The sequence below is a fragment of the Dama dama genome, chromosome 9, assembly GCF_033118175.1.
Source record: "Dama dama isolate Ldn47 chromosome 9, ASM3311817v1, whole genome shotgun sequence".
Lineage (NCBI taxonomy): Eukaryota > Metazoa > Chordata > Mammalia > Artiodactyla > Cervidae > Dama > Dama dama.
In genome coordinates, this window is record NC_083689.1 from 88,149,927 (window position 1) to 88,167,940 (window position 18,014).

An 18,014-nucleotide genomic window follows, 5' to 3' on the forward strand; every position below is an offset into this window, starting at 1 on the left:
TCTGTATATAAGCTTTTTTTGGCCTTTGCTTGCCTTTACATTTTCCCTCTGCCTGTGACATCTTTCTCCCATTCTCAGTCTTTTGCTTTCTCTGAATTAGTTGCTCCTTACCTTGTAGGTTTCCATTTAGCCATCAGTTTTTTCAGAAGGTGCACACTAAAATGCTAAGACTGAAGTTTTCCATTTGCCCCCACATTCTAGTACTTGCTGTACCAGATTACCATTGCCTGTTTTGTCTGTATTCTCCTCGAGATCAGAAACCATAAACGTACATGTAGTGGTGTTCTGTGATGTTAACTTGTTTTCTATCATGTAGCACAATGCTTGACGCATAGTTTGTTGGACATGGACATGGACATAGTTTGTTGGACCATGCCCGACTAAAGTTTGCTTTTAAACTTCAGACTCGGTATTTTAAAGATATATCTTAAAATACAGGTTAAGAAATGTTGTAATTGCAATAGGTAGCCACTGAATCACCATACCCTCCAAAGTTTTAGATTGAACATTGTGAAATTTTTTTTTTTTTAAGTATTTTTAAGAAGAAAAACTGCCCTTCAAGGTAGTTTGCAATTGTGTTACAGTAATGCATTCATTGGACCAGATAGTCACGAGTCTCATTTTGTTGCCCCTTTTTCATGTTCTTAGTTACTGGCATGAATTATAATTGTTCTAAAAAAACTAAAAAAAAAAAAAAAAATTGTTCTAAGAAAAACTAAACTGTAAAAAATGGTAGTTTTTTGATAAAACGAAATTTCACAGATACAATAGCTGGAAGATGTGAGGTGGGAACTGTTAGACTCCTGCTAGTAAGTATTATGGTTTTCCTTTTTTTGTTACTTTTAAAAAATTTCTTTAACATGTTTGATAAGTGTACAGCATTTTTGGAGATAGTGTGGCTCTCTCTACCTTTCATTATCTTTTTTTTGGGGGTGATAGAAGTTAGGTTAGTGAGAATGAGACAATCTTGATTGAGTGCACTTGACTGAAAATTTTTGATTGCATAAGCATCATGTTATTTGGTCCTACCTTTAGTAGTATCAGTCTGTCAGTAAACTGAATTTGTGAATATATAATAGTACTGTTTTCTTAAAAATACTTCTCCAGAAGGTAAATCTCCAGGTCCAAAACCCTGTAAATATGTCACCTGTGGCAAAAGGAAATAGAATTTCTACTCTTTTCATGAGCTAGTTTAATCTGAGATATACAACTAGATGCATAGAGACATACACACACATATACTGCTTACTTGCCTCAGCGTACAAGTATACTCAAGAGGTCGAACATACACATGAATATTAATTTTACTGTAGTTGGTCTAAGGGTTCTACACCTCTTAGACTTAGTCCAGTGATTGTTCAGGTGAATTACTAGTGACCAGATTTTAGTCTGTCTGCATAGTGATGTGGGGAAAAAAAAGACTGAATAAAATCGTTTACTGTAAGGTATCTTTACTTTCCCCTTTAAAAAGTCCATTTTTTTTTTTTTTTTGTTAACCACCAGCTTACACTGTACAACTGTAAGAAATGTGTTTGTTAAGAGGAAATGGAAGTTGCAGGAAGTTTATAGTAGTTTTAGCATATGTTTTTAGTATATGTCTTACCAGTCTGAAATAACCAGTTTAATTTCAGAGAGGACAGCATGTGTGAGAAAATCTGATTAACCCATCTTTGAGAGTTACAGAAAAACTTTAGTTCATGATATGATCAGGCACAGAGTTCCAGGTGATTCAGGTGATAAGAAATTTTTTGGCAGTTAGATTTCGGCATATATGTCTCTCTCTGAGAACTTTGGTGTCTGTCAGCGACATAACTAGGAGGAATAGCATAGTGGAAAGTAAAAGTGATCTGCTAGGAACTTCAATTTAGTTTCCTTTTTAGACAAAGGATGTTTGTTGATAGTACTATTTTAATTATTTTCTACTGTAGTAGACAATTTCCATTTAGTATTGTCAGGTTAGTTTTAAATACGTAGTTTGAGTTAAGCGTCTGTCTATATTCACGCCAGGTTGCTTTCTTACTGTACAGATTTCTTTATTATTCTACCTGATTAGCCTCTCCAATGTCCCTTAAACATACTGCACCAATGTAAAACATGCGTTTATAAAAACATTTATGTGATTCTAGATTTAGAAATAAGATGATCCTATAGCTTGCCCAACTTGTCTTTTCTTGTTAACTTATTTAATATGTTTCATCTCTGGTGTTTTAGCTTAGATACAGTGATTGTGTAGTGTCTATTATGTCTGCTTGTAAGTTTCTTAACAAAAAATGGCAAAACTAGCTGAGAAAAATATATTTACTTCTTAAATTTTCTGCTGTTTCTTTTTCAAATCTTCCTTAAAAGAGAGATAGAACATGAGAGAGGGATAACTTACTTTTAAATAGGAGAACATTAGATATTTTACTATTAAAGTATTAGGCAAATTTAAGTCACATCATCTCAAATGCATATTGTCCTTGCTATCCCTCCAAAAATATATATCCACTTTGGGGTGGAATTAGGCTATTTGAGGGCTTCTAGAAGTCTAGAATTGCCAGGAGAAATGGGAGTATTCCAGTGTCAATTAATATGTGTGATCTGTAAAGTTCAAAGAGATGTTTTGGGAAAAGAAATTTCCTCTTAAAATCAGTATTTTAGCAGAAACGAAGATTGGTATTTCCTGTCCTCTTCCCAAAATTAGATGGAAAGTAAACAAGACTGGAAAATAGGAAGATAACTGAGACTTAGGTGATCCACAAATTAAGCATTCAGTTATGCTGTAGTATAAAATTTAAGATTTTCATTGATGACGTTGATTTAGTCTTGTAGTCTGTGTATATTGTTTATAATCTGTATGTATCAAATTTTGTATGTATTTATTTATAATACTGTGCAATCTTCTGTGAAGCTACTGGTTATTCTGTGCCTATACAGCCTGTGGTAGTGCTTTTTCATTTTTACATATTTCTTTGAAGGAGTTTAGGACAAATATTTAATATATTTTGAGGCTGAGATGAAAATTATTTCCCCCCTTTTTACAAGTGATGGTAATGAGGTACAAGGTCTGGAGACTTAACCATGATTATGGAGGTTTCTGGTAAAGTCCTAGTCTCACCAGTCCATTTAATCTCTTTTGAAGACATTTAGGAGGTGTCATTGCAGCCATCTTATCTGTGCAGATGCAGTTAAAATATTCTTGTTAGTATGATTCATCTTGATAATTTGAAGTGAAGTGAACATAGATCAAGAAATTCTAAGTTTTCTGAGTAAGACCATTCAGTTTTTTTCCTTGAACAGAGACTTGTATCAGTGGAATGTTTGAACACTTTTGAGAATCACATTCAACTACATATAAGCTCATATAACTATAATTTTGTTATAGTCGTAATCAAGAATTGACATGTTTTACCTAATGTGTTCAAAACTTAAGGTCATTTTGCATAAAGGGACTTAGTAATAATCAGGAAACAAAAGTTGTTTATTTAGTTTTAAGTCTTTGTCTTGAACTGAATACCTGATCAAATGCCAGAATCTTACAGAAAGTACATAGACTGAAAAAGTACATAGACTGAAAATCACCTCCATGTATCATCTTACAGTGAGCTCACAAAATGAGATTTAAAAAAAATCTTTTAATTTTGACGTTTTCCTTAAAACACAACAGAAATTTTAACAAATATCAAGTACACAAAAATAGTTTAAAACTGTCCTTAATTTTGTCTTTGTTGAATGTGTAAATCTGCTCTCTGTGTTAACTCCACTACTTTAGGTAATTAGGAATGTACCTGTTTGATATTCCAAAGTTGAACCATATATTTTCACAGCTAAATACACTGTGAGACTGGAATTTCAAAATTTTGTTCTGATCATCTGTAATTGAGCATTTCAAAGAGCTTTAAATGATCATTGGTCCAAGCTTTTCCTATTAGACTTTAAAAAACACAGATCTTAATAGTTAAATTTACTTGTCAGTAGCCTCAAAGAATGGTTGAAGTAAAGACTAGGATTTTAGAGGAATGCAGTGTTTATTTGTTGTTCTTCTTCCTCTAATACTGATGGTTTACAATTGTATTTTTCCTGTTAAGTTACAATGAAGCTCCATGACTATTTTTTCATTATTTTATTTATCTTATACACAGATTTTCAAATAAATAGGTTGGGTTTTAGAAGAAAATTAAAAATAATTCTTGTGAGAAGTTTTGTTTTTTTTTTAAATTAAGAAGTCAAGAATAGTAAACTTTCACTACATCAAGCTTACAGAAACAGTCATAGTACTATAATAGTTTTGACTGTCAATTTATGGCTAGATAATGCGTATGTCAATGTATTGTTAATGTAAATGTTTATTGTTTTCCTCTCAATGTTTCAAGTTAGACTATAAGTACCAAGGATAAATTTGGATGACTAATACAGTGAAAGTGTAAAAACACTTTAGAACAATTGCTTTGTAGATTTGTTACTATGGCCATATGAAAATTCCAGTTTGTTTATATCAATCCATGTGGCTTTTATAGGCATAGATTGGTAGTGTGGATGATGCTAGGGTTATAGCCATTCATTTAAGCAGATCATCTAGTAGTATGGTAGGTAGAAGATAGTTAAATTGAGAGCAAGAAAATAAGAGAGACAAAGGTATTATTTATTTTCCGTCTGTTAAGTTTGAAGAGTTCAAATGTGTGGTTATGGAGTGGATCATCTTAAGATAAAGGGAATAACCAGCTTCATATTGAAATGGAAAATGAGAATAGTAGCCTTTAGACACTATCATTTCCATTTGTCCATCTTACTCTTATTTTTCTAATTAGGCATTTGATTGTAAGAAGAGTTTGTATCTTGAACAGATCGACAGTCCTGGGGGTTCGAGAGATGGGCAGAAATAGAAGAGGTGAATATGTGAGGTGTTTGGTTAAGCCTGAGCTTATAGAGCAGATTGAAAAATGAGTAAGTGAGTTCATTATTTTTGAGAGACTAGGAAATTAAAAATAATTGAGTTAAAATTGTAATGAATGTTTCAGAGTAAAATGTAAATGTTTGTTACATGTAGGTATGCAAAGTCTTTCGTATGTTTTTCAACTACCAATAGTAATTTTGTGGTTTCTGTTTTTATTCTAATGTCTTAACTTTCTTTCTTAGGTGGTATCATGGAAAACTTGATAGAACTATGGCAGAAGAACGCCTCAGGCAAGCAGGGAAGTCCGGCAGTTACCTTATAAGAGAGAGTGATCGGAGGCCAGGGTCCTTTGTACTTTCCTTTCTCAGCCAGACAAATGTTGTCAACCATTTTAGGTAAGTCTTTATTCCTATTATGAGGCTACGTCCTATAGCTGTTTTGCTGTAGTATTCATAAATACACCCTCTTTAGTGACATTTAATAATGGATAAAGAAATGTGTTTTCAATTAAATGATTTAATAAGTGTTTTAGAGTAGATATTATTAATGCATACATTTTTGTTTAAAAACCGTATTATTGGACTTTTTTTGTGCTGATCATAAATATAGTTACTGCTTTTAAAGTACAAGGAATTACAAGGAAACTTTGGTAAAGCAGAAATAAAGGAAATGTATACTTTCAGATCACTGAGTAATAGAAAATGCAGAAACTGTGTTTTAAAAGTGCCCTTTACTTCATTTTACCTTTTCTGTTCTGAAACTCTTTCCAGACATTCATTCCTTTAAACAGGTATCCGGATTTTCAAGTACAGCTGTAAAAGTCTGTATCAATATATTTACATATAGTATTGTCTTTGATTTCATTTTTATGGAAGGTGTTGAAAAAGATCACCTAGTGCCTGTAAAGTTAAACGATAAAGTATTTGTATACCCTTAATTTTTAGATTTTAAAATAGACTTTAAAAGTACTATCATCACACATGTGGGATGTGAAATTATTATACTCTAAATATTTCAAGAGCTCTGTAAGCTACTTTTTTAGCCTAAGAAAATTATTAAAATTGCTCTTTTGTCTTAAATGTGGACAGTAAGGAGAGATGTCTGAGGATGGATTTATAAAATTTTAATGAATTAAGTAATTGAGGTTTATAAGTCAGATATGTATTTCATTTCAAATGTATGCATATATCTTTTCAAAAAGAAATAGCCTAGAGTAATTTGCATATGGTGAAGGTATTAATAAGTGGTATTTTAATCAGGGATGTAGGTAAAGTATGAGAATTACAGATTTCTAATTTCTATGGAACTTGGTCTTAAAAATTGACTATAAAGTTTTTTCTTATGTTGTATTTTTTTTCCTGTACAAATAGGATTATTGCTATGTGTGGAGATTACTACATTGGGGGAAGACGTTTTTCTTCTTTGTCAGACCTGATAGGTTATTACAGTCATGTTTCCTGTTTGCTTAAAGGAGAAAAACTGCTTTATCCAGTTGCACCACCAGAGGCAAGTGAAATGTCTTTCAAAACTTTATTATTTTACTTTACTAATAGGGTTAGCTCTTGTTCAGTGCCTCATGATGTTTATTATAATGTAATTCAAGATTTAATTCTGGTTGTAGTGTCAGAGCGAAATTGGCAACTTCTTTTAAAAAAGAGTGATTTTACTTTGTATTTACTAGATTTTTTATCATATTGTATGATGATACCCTAACAAATATTTCTTAGTAAGTGAGGAGTAATTACTGATACCATAGTACTAATGCTGACGTTGCTCTGAGATTCTGAAATGTCTTATGCATCATTGGAGAAAGCTTACTTTATATGTTCTGGAGTTTATTTAAAAGTAATGATAACTCATAATACCTGATTAAAAACATATTGGTTATACTGTTAAAAGAATTTTTGTAAAAACAAAAACACAACAAGATGAGCATTTCTAGGATTTGGATTTTTAGAGCCCCAGCAAAAAATAGTTCGATCCTAGGATTCTATAATGTGGATTTTTATTGACTTTTTATGTGGACATACCCAATTTGACTTTAACATAGAAAAGTTTTCTTCTGTAAATCAATTTTTTTATGGTTTCTAGCCAGTAGAAGATAGAAGGCGTGTCCGAGCCATTCTCCCTTACACAAAAGTACCAGACACTGATGAAATAAGGTATTTTATAATATATTTTCATTTATAGGCATTTGAAACAGACTTTGAAAATTTGTAGCTCTTGGACTAGGAAAGTTTTGGAAATTGAGGAAATAGCATCCAGCAAAGCATGTCTTTAATGTTAACGTCCATTGTTCCTGTCTCCCTGTGTTGGCATATCTGTTCAGACTGTGGATTTGGATCAGAGAAGCCACAGTGAAGATGACAGGAGAAATAGCTTAGCTTTTATTAGACTATCTTACAAAGTAAGGAGAGTTCTATTATATTCGGTACTCTGTTTTAATTTTTATTACGTGACATTTATGCCTCATCTGTAAATGTTACTCAAGTGATGATTTAATTTTTATTTTACATTATGAGTGAATAATTTTAATTGTTATTAATGGTATAAAACTATAGAACATAGTAAATTTTTTTTATTATATAATTTATACAGTTTTTATTATGTCTGTAGAATTTGATTTATAATATGAATTGATAATTATGAAATTTACTATATAATTTGGTAATCAAATTATCTGTATCTTTCTGTAAGCTACCAGCTTTCTGATTTGTTTCTTACTTGTAAAATGTTAACGCTACTTTGGATAATTGCTGACCCTGAGTTAAAGCTTCTCATGGAAATCAACAGCAGCATTTAAATGTAGTGATAACTTTTGGAAGGTACTAAAAGCCAAAGACAGTAAAACTGTTGGTGCCTTAGCACGAATCAAGACAGTGTAACAAACATATAGTGTTTTTCACTGCCCCACACTTGCGGTTAAACAAAATCACTGGTTTCACTTATGACTGTTCTTGGGGAGATACGAAAGCATATTTATTTTCTAAGTCTCACCCTATGGCTACATATCTTTTTAATATCTTTGTGATGAGATGGGACATATTCACAAAGCACCTCTACTGTATACCAGAGTTCAATGTTTTGAGGAAAAGAGGTACATTGAAAGCTGAACTGGCTACCTTTTTTGTGCACACCATTTTCACTTGAGAGAATAACTGACAGGCAAATTATAGTTATTCAGACTTGAGTATCTGACCTTTTTTTAAGAGGAATAACTGGCAGTATTTGTTGCCAATGACAATTTGAGCTTTCAGGGAAAAATGAGAATTTTGGATACCCTATATTTGCCATCAGGAGTTTGACAGCTTCCTAGATACTTCATGACTTTTCTGACAAGATTGGTGGTGATATTGAAGAATGTAATGTTTTGATACTGTATAACGTATTTGTATCTGGATGGATCTGCATAGCTCAGTGAAACAGTATTTTCTAAGTGATCAATGCATGGTGTTACCAAATTATGGCTGGGCAAAAGATCTACTCAAAGGGTAAAACAGACCAATAGATGTTATTGGAGTGGGACAGGAAGTTTATAGATGCGTAATTTAAGATTCCACATTATAACCAACCTCCAAGAAAGTACTACTGTCAAGTTTTAGGTTTAATGTCGTAGAATATCTATAGTTATCTGAAAGGCTATTAATATACTCATCCCTGTCACAGCTACATATTTGTGTAAAGCCACATTTTCCTCATATACTATAAGCAAAAAAACTATATAGCAAAGACTGAATACAGAAACAGGAGAATCCAGTAGTTTTCAGTTAAGCCAGACATGTGCAAGAATGCAAGACAATAATAATCTTACTGAACTTGTAAAAATTATAATTACTCTTTGTATTATCATGATAATGGGGTATGTTAATATTTTAAAGGAGTTAATAAATATTTTTAAATATTTACATTTTGAACTCTGATATGGTAAACACCAATAGATAGATAATTGATGTAAATGAATGAATGAGAAAACCTGTTAGGGAATCAATTTTTAAAAGTGTAAATGGGTCCTGAGAGATCTTCCAAAAGTTGAATACTTTGATCTAGGAAGGTGAAAATTTAAACACAAATTAGAATGACATTAATATGTATGAAGTTGTGAGTCATTTTAAATTTGTTTATACCTGAGAGGGCTTCCTTGGTGTGGCTCAGACAGTAAAGAGTTTGCCTGCAGTGCGGAGTTCTGGGTTTGATTCTTTCATTGGCAAGATCCCATGGAGAAGGAAATGGCAACCCACTCCAATATTCTTGCCTGAAAAATCCCATGAACAGAGGAGCCTGGTGGGCTCCATAGGGTTGCAAAGAGTCGGACATGACTGAGCAACTAACACACACAAATAACTGAGAAGTGGTTTTTTCTTTTTTTTAAGGAAAAATATCTGAAGATTAATAAAATTTAATAAAGCACTTTAACCTGTTTTGAAGAAAAATGCAAAATAATACATAATGAATCTTAGGATTATGTTATGTTGTATTACTAGCTGCTAGTAAGTTTTTTATTTTCTTTTTCTTTTCTTTGCATCATAAAAAGTTGGTAGTATAACAGCAATAAAAGAAGTAAACAACTTAAAAAACTCTTATGACTGCATTTGACCAAAAATGAAACATGACATTTCTCATTTCTTTGACTTGTTATCCATAGGCACTCCCTTTTTACTTACTCATGATTATTTTCTTAATGTATCTATTTGGTTCTAGAAAAGAACAATTTATTTGGCTAAGTGGTTATGGCTGCCACCTTTCAGGTAGTAAAATATTGGTCACTGTTAAGACCTTTAGAATCAAGGTAGAAGGCAGTATTCTGTGCTATTCAAAAAGAGTGTATTTCAAGCATGATGAACAGTTTTTATTTTTGAACTACTCCAAGTAACAATGAAGCTTCAGATAGTCTAGAGAAAAACAAAGTTTTCAAAGACACTAGAAGAGATTTACTTACTACAACTTTGGTTTGTTTATTAAGTTTGAATATTTGGTTTGAATATTAAGATTGAAAGAAAAATTAATTAAATAAATACATATATATGACAGATAATGATACAGATACAGGGTTAGTGGTAGCATCCAATCAATCTTAAAATCTTAATCACTCAAAAGCATTTGTTCAAGCCTAAAAGGAAAAGTTCAAGGAATTCTTAATGGGTTTTATATTGATGAAATACATTAACAATTTTTTAGTTCTGTGATTGGGTAAAGATTGAAAACATCTAGACAGCAATGAAAATAAACTATATTGTCTGTGTGTGTGTATATATATCCCTTCACTTGGATATTGATGACAGAAAAAACATGCATGCATTTTCATACCCCTTGGTTCCACTTTTGGAGAAAGAGTGCTGTACTTGTTGTACCGTGGATAGCTGAGTGAATTAAATAAACCCTATTTCTTTTTTTTTTTTAATGAGAGAAATGTTTAGTTTCATAAGCATCTGTGTGGTAAGGCTAATTATGCTTATTTAAAATAAACTTTTTATAAATAACTTGTGTATGTGGAATGAGTTAATGTTTATAATTTTAGTTTAAATTACTTTGAAAGAGTAATAACATTGAAACTTAAATTTTAAAGTTCAGTTTTCTTGTAGTTACACCCCCAACGCTGTAATATATGTATAATTACTGTCCACATAAATTCCAGTTTGAGTCTAATAGTAATCCAGTGATATAGGTAGTACAGTTACATTATTAAGCCCATTTTACACATGATGAAATTAAGATTCAGATTTATAAGTATCTTGAGAGTTTTACGTATAAATAATGACAGAAACAGAACAAAAATCTAGGGTATTTGACTTTAACCCCTTGCATTTTTATAGTATTATCTCTGTGATGTGGTATATGATCATATAAATTTCCATGTTTCAAGATTTCACTTAATTTTGATAACTTCATAATTACTATTTTCAGTTTCTTAAAAGGAGATATGTTCATTGTTCATAACGAATTAGAAGATGGATGGATGTGGGTTACAAATCTAAGAACAGATGAACAAGGTCTTATTGTTGAAGACTTAGTAGAAGAGGTGGTAAGTTTTATTTTTTTCTTCTCCTTCTTAAAACTTTAAATACTTCTTAAATTTGAAACTTGCCCATAATCAGGGAAATCAGCTATAGATATACTTTTATGAAAAACCTTAATTCATAAGTGCAAGTAATTTTTCATTAAAATGCATTTGCTGTTGGTAAATGCTGTTTATTTGTAAAGAGCACATCCAAGTTAACCACATCATTCTGTAGCTGCCAATTTTCAGAAAGTTTTCATGAGTTTCTAAGAATTAAAAATGTATTAACGTTTGTGCTTGTTTGTATCCCTTCTTAAAAGTCTTCTTGGTCTTCCTCATAAATGATGTTATGTCAGACTAACCGTGGAATCTCAAATGGTTGCACACGTTTGCTTTCAGATTCTTTATCTCCCAAATATATGTATAATTTTCTAGTAACCTTGGGGAAATTTAGTTACATTACACATACATTATCTCATGGTTTTATATTTTGAATATTTGACTTGTTTTCAGTGTCATCACAAAGTACATTATCAGCAGTCTTAGACACAATATAAATAATTCTATGTATGCATTTTTAGATACAGATCAGCATTCAAGCAGCGTTTCCACTTCAAATACAGTATTGAGTATCACCGAAACAAATTAAACGTTGTATTATAGTTTAGGAATTCACTCATTTGGATTTGTCCAGCAGGATGGAATGATTTTCTGTTATTCTTTTCACAACCTTCAGAGTGACTGCTTTTAAATTATGCCTTGAACCTGGTAATATGCTGAAACCTGTGCCCTGATTATTGTTCCAGGAGGACGGCAGTGGAGAATATTTTTCTTTGCTATTAATTCTCTTGTCTGCCTATCCTGGCAGCCAGATCTTGATATGTAGAAGTAAAACATACTGAGGAAAAGTGGGAAGAGTTGAGGAAATGGTATGATACGTTCCATACTCATAGTCACATCGTTACTTAGGTAGAAGAGTTGGGATTAGAACTAAGGCCTAGGTTAGAATTCTATCTTCTACAGCAGAAGAGGTATTTATTCTCTATGGGCAAGGCATGTTCAAACTGAAGAATCTTACTATCTAGGTTAGTTTTACTAAAAAGTTGCTTCATAGTATGTTGAATTTTCTTCCTGTTGTAACACACCTACCCTCATTATGCTGATTATTTAAAGGAATTGAAGTATAGTTAAACTTTTCTTTCAAGCTCTTGGGACTCTGGGTCAGATTTAACAAGACAAATTTTAATAAGGATAAGTGAAAATTACCCAATGAATACAGAAAAAAAAAAATCCTGTTTGAGATGAGGAGACATGACCTAACATAAAAGGAAAGAAAAAAAGAACAAGTTAACAGTCCAATATGAGTTAACGATGTGATGTGGCTGTTAAAAATGAATATGGTCAAAAAAAATGAATATGGTCCTACTTTGAATTAGTAGTGGAATAATCCCAAATTAAAATTACAGTTTTTCTCCAATATTTAGAATGATTTTTCGTAATGGCCTTTATTGGAACATAGTTAATCCTTGAAGGTTAAAGAGCCATTTGGTGATTATCTAGATTTCAGACAGGTGGTTTGGTAGTTAGATTTGAGAGATTTTCCACTTTGACATTCTAATTTTAATCACCATTCTCCAAACACATTTGTTCTGTTATGTCTTAATTCTAGAATATAAGCTCTCTGAGGATTTTTGTCTCTGATTCAGTGATATGTCGCCATTGCCCAGAATAATGCCTTGAAGGTAGAGGCAGTCAATCAGTGTTTGCTGAATGAACGGCTGTCTCTATGCCGGTTGTTTTCCATCTTGACACTCCTACCCTGCTGGACTGATGTGTGAAATCTGATTGTCTCTCAGTTCAGCTCAGATGTTGCCTTTTCTTTTAGAGAGATTTTATGCTTTCTGAGGCTAAATTGTTTCCTCCTGTGTTTCCATAGCACCTTGTTAACTTTGTATCCCATTACATTGTAAAATAAATTTATTCTGTAAAAATCTCATGTAATTAACTCTGGGTAAGAAAATATTGTATTTTGTTTTTACGTCTTTTTTTTTTTTTTTTTTTAGTGTTTTGTAGTATAGAAGGCATTTAGCAAGTGTTTGAATTTACTTTGGTTAGATATTTGAGTGAGGACCAAATTGAGAGAAGTATTAATAAATCTACATATACTTAGTCCATTTTTCTATTCTTACCTTTATTATTCAATGGAAACTTGATGCCACAGTATACTGGCTGGGTATTAGGACTGCAATTCAACAGATACTCAGTGAGAATTACATGCCCAGCTTTGTGCTAGTGGTTTGGTGGTAGTTGGTGTTAACAAAGAATGACTAAGGTCTTAAGATGCATATAGCCATGATAATGAAATTAACATCACCCAGTTATTATAGCAATATCTAATAGAGTAAGGTAAAGTTCAAGAGATTATAAAAGAAAGATGTCTTTTCTATTCAGAGTAAAAGTTCATATATGTTTTAGGGACGCAGTGTTATAGAGTAGGCACTGTGTTTGAGAGATCCTGCGTACACAGTTTAGGTTTTAACTAATACCTAGGGAAGTAGTGAGTGGAAAGGGCATTCTAAGTAACAAAGAACAGGCTACAGTGGTGGGAGAATGTAGATTAGCAAAGAGGCAGTTTATGTGCCTCTGTATACCATGGTTATGGTATAGAGATACCAAAAGAGAAATGAGATAGAAAACGTAGCCTTGAGTCATATGATAAAGGATTCTGGTTGTAAAGTGAGGAATTATAGGCAGTAGAGAAGTATTAAAGGTCTTGTTTTTAAAATTTGTTAGTTTTGTTTGATGTTTCTTAATGCAGGGCAGAGTTGAAGTTGAAACTGATGAATCCATATTGGAGTGGTGTGGGGCACAGAGGTAGTTACACGAGTCGGGCTACTGTTAATAGTTTCAGAAAAGGAAGGAAAAGTGCCTGGACTAGAATAATCACAGAGAGAGAGAAGGACTAAGGGGAAGAGTTTTGAAAAGACTTTTCATAAACAGAAACACCTTTTCCTATATATACATAAATAAATATGAAGGTCAGGGTGTAGATATATTTGAAGATACAATTTTATTAATTTTATCAAAAATATATTAATAGTTACATAAAATACTGTCTTAATGTCTTCCCCTTTAGGGCCGGGAAGAAGATCCACATGAAGGCAAAATGTAAGTTTGTGTTAATTATTAAAAGGAAAAAATACACTGTACAATTACTAATTGGAAAACTTTGATCTAAAAATGTTTTAGAAGAAAAGTGATATTTTTTGAGCTGTTTTAAAAATTTATTTTTATTTGACTCAAGAATTGATTTTTATTTTCTTAAGGACCTAGTGATAATGAAGATGGCTTATACCTACATACAGTTCTTAGATCACCAGACTAACGACTTTTTGATTAACAGTAAACAGTACCTTAATAACATTATGAATATCATAATTCCTCACACTTTGTTTTCTTGTTGATTACTTCTTAGTATTTCTTTTTGTTGCCATATCTTTTATGTACTTTATAGTTCAGTTTTTGTTTTGTTTTTTTAAAGTCAGAGAACTTTTCCCTGAATTACAGTTCTTTACCATATTAATAAGATTCTGCAAGGACTTTGTTTTTATAATTTTTCTAAGGCAGATTTTAAGTATCTTATAAGGGCTGATTCAAAGGCCACGCATTACTACACTTACTGCTTGCTACATTCTTCCCTTATTAATTGCTCTTACAGGGCATCATTCCACATGGGGTTCCAGCTGTGCTCTCATTTATTAGTGTCCTTGAAGATCTTTTTCAGTGTCCTTCTCATCCCATTTAATATTTATTTGTATATATGTTTTCTTTAAAGACCTTACCTCTTAATCCCAATTCTGTTTTACTCATATTATTTTAACTGACTGTTAATCTTCTAATGTGTTTTCAGTGGAATACTTTTTCTTACCTTCTGTCGGCAGTTATAGGTAGCATTGAAGTTTTGTTTCTCAAGTGTTTGTTTATTCTGTTCTAACCATTAGAACATGAAAACATTAAGCCAAATAATGTGCTTTCAGTTATCTAATTTAGCGTCCACTCTTCTTTAAGTGAAGCATGAGATATTTTCTGAGTTCATTTTCCTTATTGTTCTATGTAGCTGCTAAGGTAGGCTCCATCAGTGAGACTGTACTTTGTTTATTGTACTAGTTTGAGGTCTTCTCACTACCTGTGTGAGGAGTTACAAATTCTAATTATTGTTAGAGGATGCATACAGATAATGAAAGCAGATGAACTGAGTCAGGTGTATGTATTCCCATTTTTCTCAAATTACTATAATCTTAATCTTTCTTATTTTCCCTCTTTGATAGCAATTAAGGTACATGGAACTATTTCCATACTGTAATTTCTATTACAGTATTTCCCTACTCTAATTTTTTATATACTGCAAATATGATAAATGGAAATTAACATTCATTCTTTGTATTAGGGAAGGCTAGGAAGTCAGTGGCTTCCCAGGTGGCTCAGTGGGTAAAGATTCTGCCTGCAATGCAGGAGACGTGGGTTTAATCCTTGGGTTGGGAACATCCCCTGGAGGAGGAAATGGTAACCCACTCCAGTATTCTTGCCTGGAAAATCCCATGGACAGAGGAGCCCAGTGGGCTATAGTCCATGGGGTTGCAAAGAGTCGGACCCGACTGAAACGACTGAGCACACACATAGAGGAAGTCAAAACTAGCAAATGTTTGCCTGCAGTGAGGTGCGTGCACTCACTAATGTGTCAAAGTTTAGGAACCTAGTGTTAACGAAAGCCTCCTGATTTCCAAGAGAAGCAAGAAAGGTAGATTTTTGTCTCTCTTAAAATCATACCATGGATTCTTTTTAAAAAGGGGAAAAAAAGAGATCAAATACCAGTACATATCTCAGGCCATGTCCAGTTTTCTAAGTGTAAATTGTGACTCCCACTTGCATTGGGAAATCTTTTTTTTTTATAATTTAATATCACTGTGATTTTTTCATTTTCTGAACTTCATAATTTTCTACTCATTTGGTATTTAGCATAAGATAAATTTGCATTGTTGGTTTATTTTATGTATTTGTCAGCTCCCTGTAACCTCTTAAGGTGTTGACTGGCAGTAGAACATCCGCATTAACATCCTGGAGTGCTCTTTGAGACTAAACAGATGGTATAACTAGCTGTATCCCTTTGATGTAATGATCACCTCCCAGTTGGTTTTGCTTGACACCTTAGTTTCCTCAAATCCTTTCTTCCAACAGCTAAAACACTTAAAACATGTATCTGACTGTATTACTTTTTCACTGAAAATTCTTATCTGATTTTCTACCTTAGCAGAGTCTGAAAAGTTCTCCTGATACAGCCCTTGTTTCCTTACAAGATCTATCTCTTGTCATTTTTAGTTTTATATCCTCCCCTCCAGCTTGTAGATCTTCAAATGTGTATCATTGTTTTTTCTCCTTTGCTCAAGCTACTTCCTAGGCCAGATTCCCCTCTGTTGTATTGGTTAATGCCTATTCTTCAGTTCAGTTCAGTTGCTCAGTCTTGTCTGACTCTTTGTGACCCCATGAACGTCAGCATGCCAGGCCTCCCTGTCCATCACCAACTCCCGGAGTCCACCCACGCCCATGTCCATTGAGTCAGTGATGCGATCCAACCAATCTCATCCTCTGTTGTCCCCTTCTCCTCCTGCCCTCAATCTTTCCCAGAATCAAGGTCTTTTCCAGTGAGTCAGCTCTTCGCATCAGGTGGCCAAAGTATTGAAGTTTCAGCTTCAACATCAGTCCTTCCAATGAACACCCAGGACTGATCTCCTTTAGGATGGACTGGTTGGAGTCCAAGGGACTCTCGAGAGTCTTCTCCAACACCAAAGTTCAAAAGCATCAATTCTTTGGCACTCAGCTTTCTTTATAGTCCAACTCTCAAATCCATACACGACCACTGGAAAAACCATAGCCTTGACTAGACAGACCTTTGCTGACAAAGTAATGTCTCTGCTTTTTAATATTTTTCATTCCAATCCCAAAGAAAGGCAATGCCAAAGAATGCTCAAACTACTGCAGAATTGCACGCATCTCACACGCTAAGTAAAGTGATGCTTAAAACTCTCCAAGCCAGAATGTGAACTGTGAACTTCCAGATGTTCAAGCTGGTTTTAGAAAAGGCAGAGGAACCAGAGATCAAATTGCCAACATCCTCTGGATCATCAAAAAAGCAAGACAATTCCAGAAAAATGTCTATTTCTGCTTTATTGACCATGCCAAAGCCTTTGACTGTGTGGATCACAATAAACTGTGGAAAATTCTGAAAGAGATGGGAATACCAGACCACCTGACCTGTCTCTTGAGAAATCTGTATGCAGGTCAGGAAGCAACAGTTAGAACTGGACATGGAACAACAGACTGGTTCCAAATAGGAAAAGGAGTATGTCAAGGCTGTATATTGTCACCCTGCTTATTTAACTTATATGCAGAGTACATCATGAGAAATTCTGGGCTGGAGGAAGCACAAGCTGAAACCAAGATTGCTGGGAGAAATATCAGTAACCTCAGATATGCAGATGACACCACCCTTATGGCAGAAAGTGAAGAAGAAGTAAAGAGCCTCTTGATGAAAGTGCAAGAGGAGAGTGAAAAAGTTGGCTTTTAAGCTCAACATTCAGAAAACTAGGATCATGGCATCTGGTCCCATCACCTCATGGGAAGTAGATGGGGAGACAGTGGAAACAGTGTCAGACTTTATTTTTCTGGGCTCTGAAATCACTGCATATGGTGGTTGCAGCCATGTAATTAAAAGACGCTTGCTCCTTGGAAGGAAGGTTATGACCAACCTAGACAGCATATTAAAAAGCAGAGACATTACTTTGTCAACAAAGGTCCATCTAGTCAAGGCTATGATTTTTCCAGTGGTCATGTATATATGCCTATTCTTACTTAGAGACTTAACTCATTTATCACTCTTGCCAGCAAGTCTTCTGTTATCTTCTCCCTTATACACTCTATAGAATTGGTGCTCTGTTATTCCAAAAATTCCCTCAGCATGTACCTATCACAGTGCTTTATTATATTTTCTACATTCTGTTTATAGTTATACAATATTTATGTTCCTTTTTCTTACTAAAATGAGGTCTTCCCTAAGGTCACAAACCCATTTTTCTGTTATTGGTACAAACC

General features: G+C 33.4%; 1 protein-coding gene across 1 annotated transcript in view; it reads left to right on the plus strand.

Moving 5' to 3' along the window:
• Positions 1-18,014, plus strand: part of RASA1 (RAS p21 protein activator 1) — a 108,405-nt gene that overhangs the window by 52,974 nt on the left and 37,417 nt on the right. Inside the window, exons 2-6 of the mRNA XM_061151966.1 lie at positions 5,116-5,268; positions 6,244-6,383; positions 6,969-7,035; positions 10,775-10,892; positions 14,005-14,036. Of these exons, the coding sequence (XP_061007949.1) occupies positions 5,116-5,268; positions 6,244-6,383; positions 6,969-7,035; positions 10,775-10,892; positions 14,005-14,036 (510 nt within the window). The remainder of the gene's footprint in view (positions 1-5,115; positions 5,269-6,243; positions 6,384-6,968; positions 7,036-10,774; positions 10,893-14,004; positions 14,037-18,014) is intronic.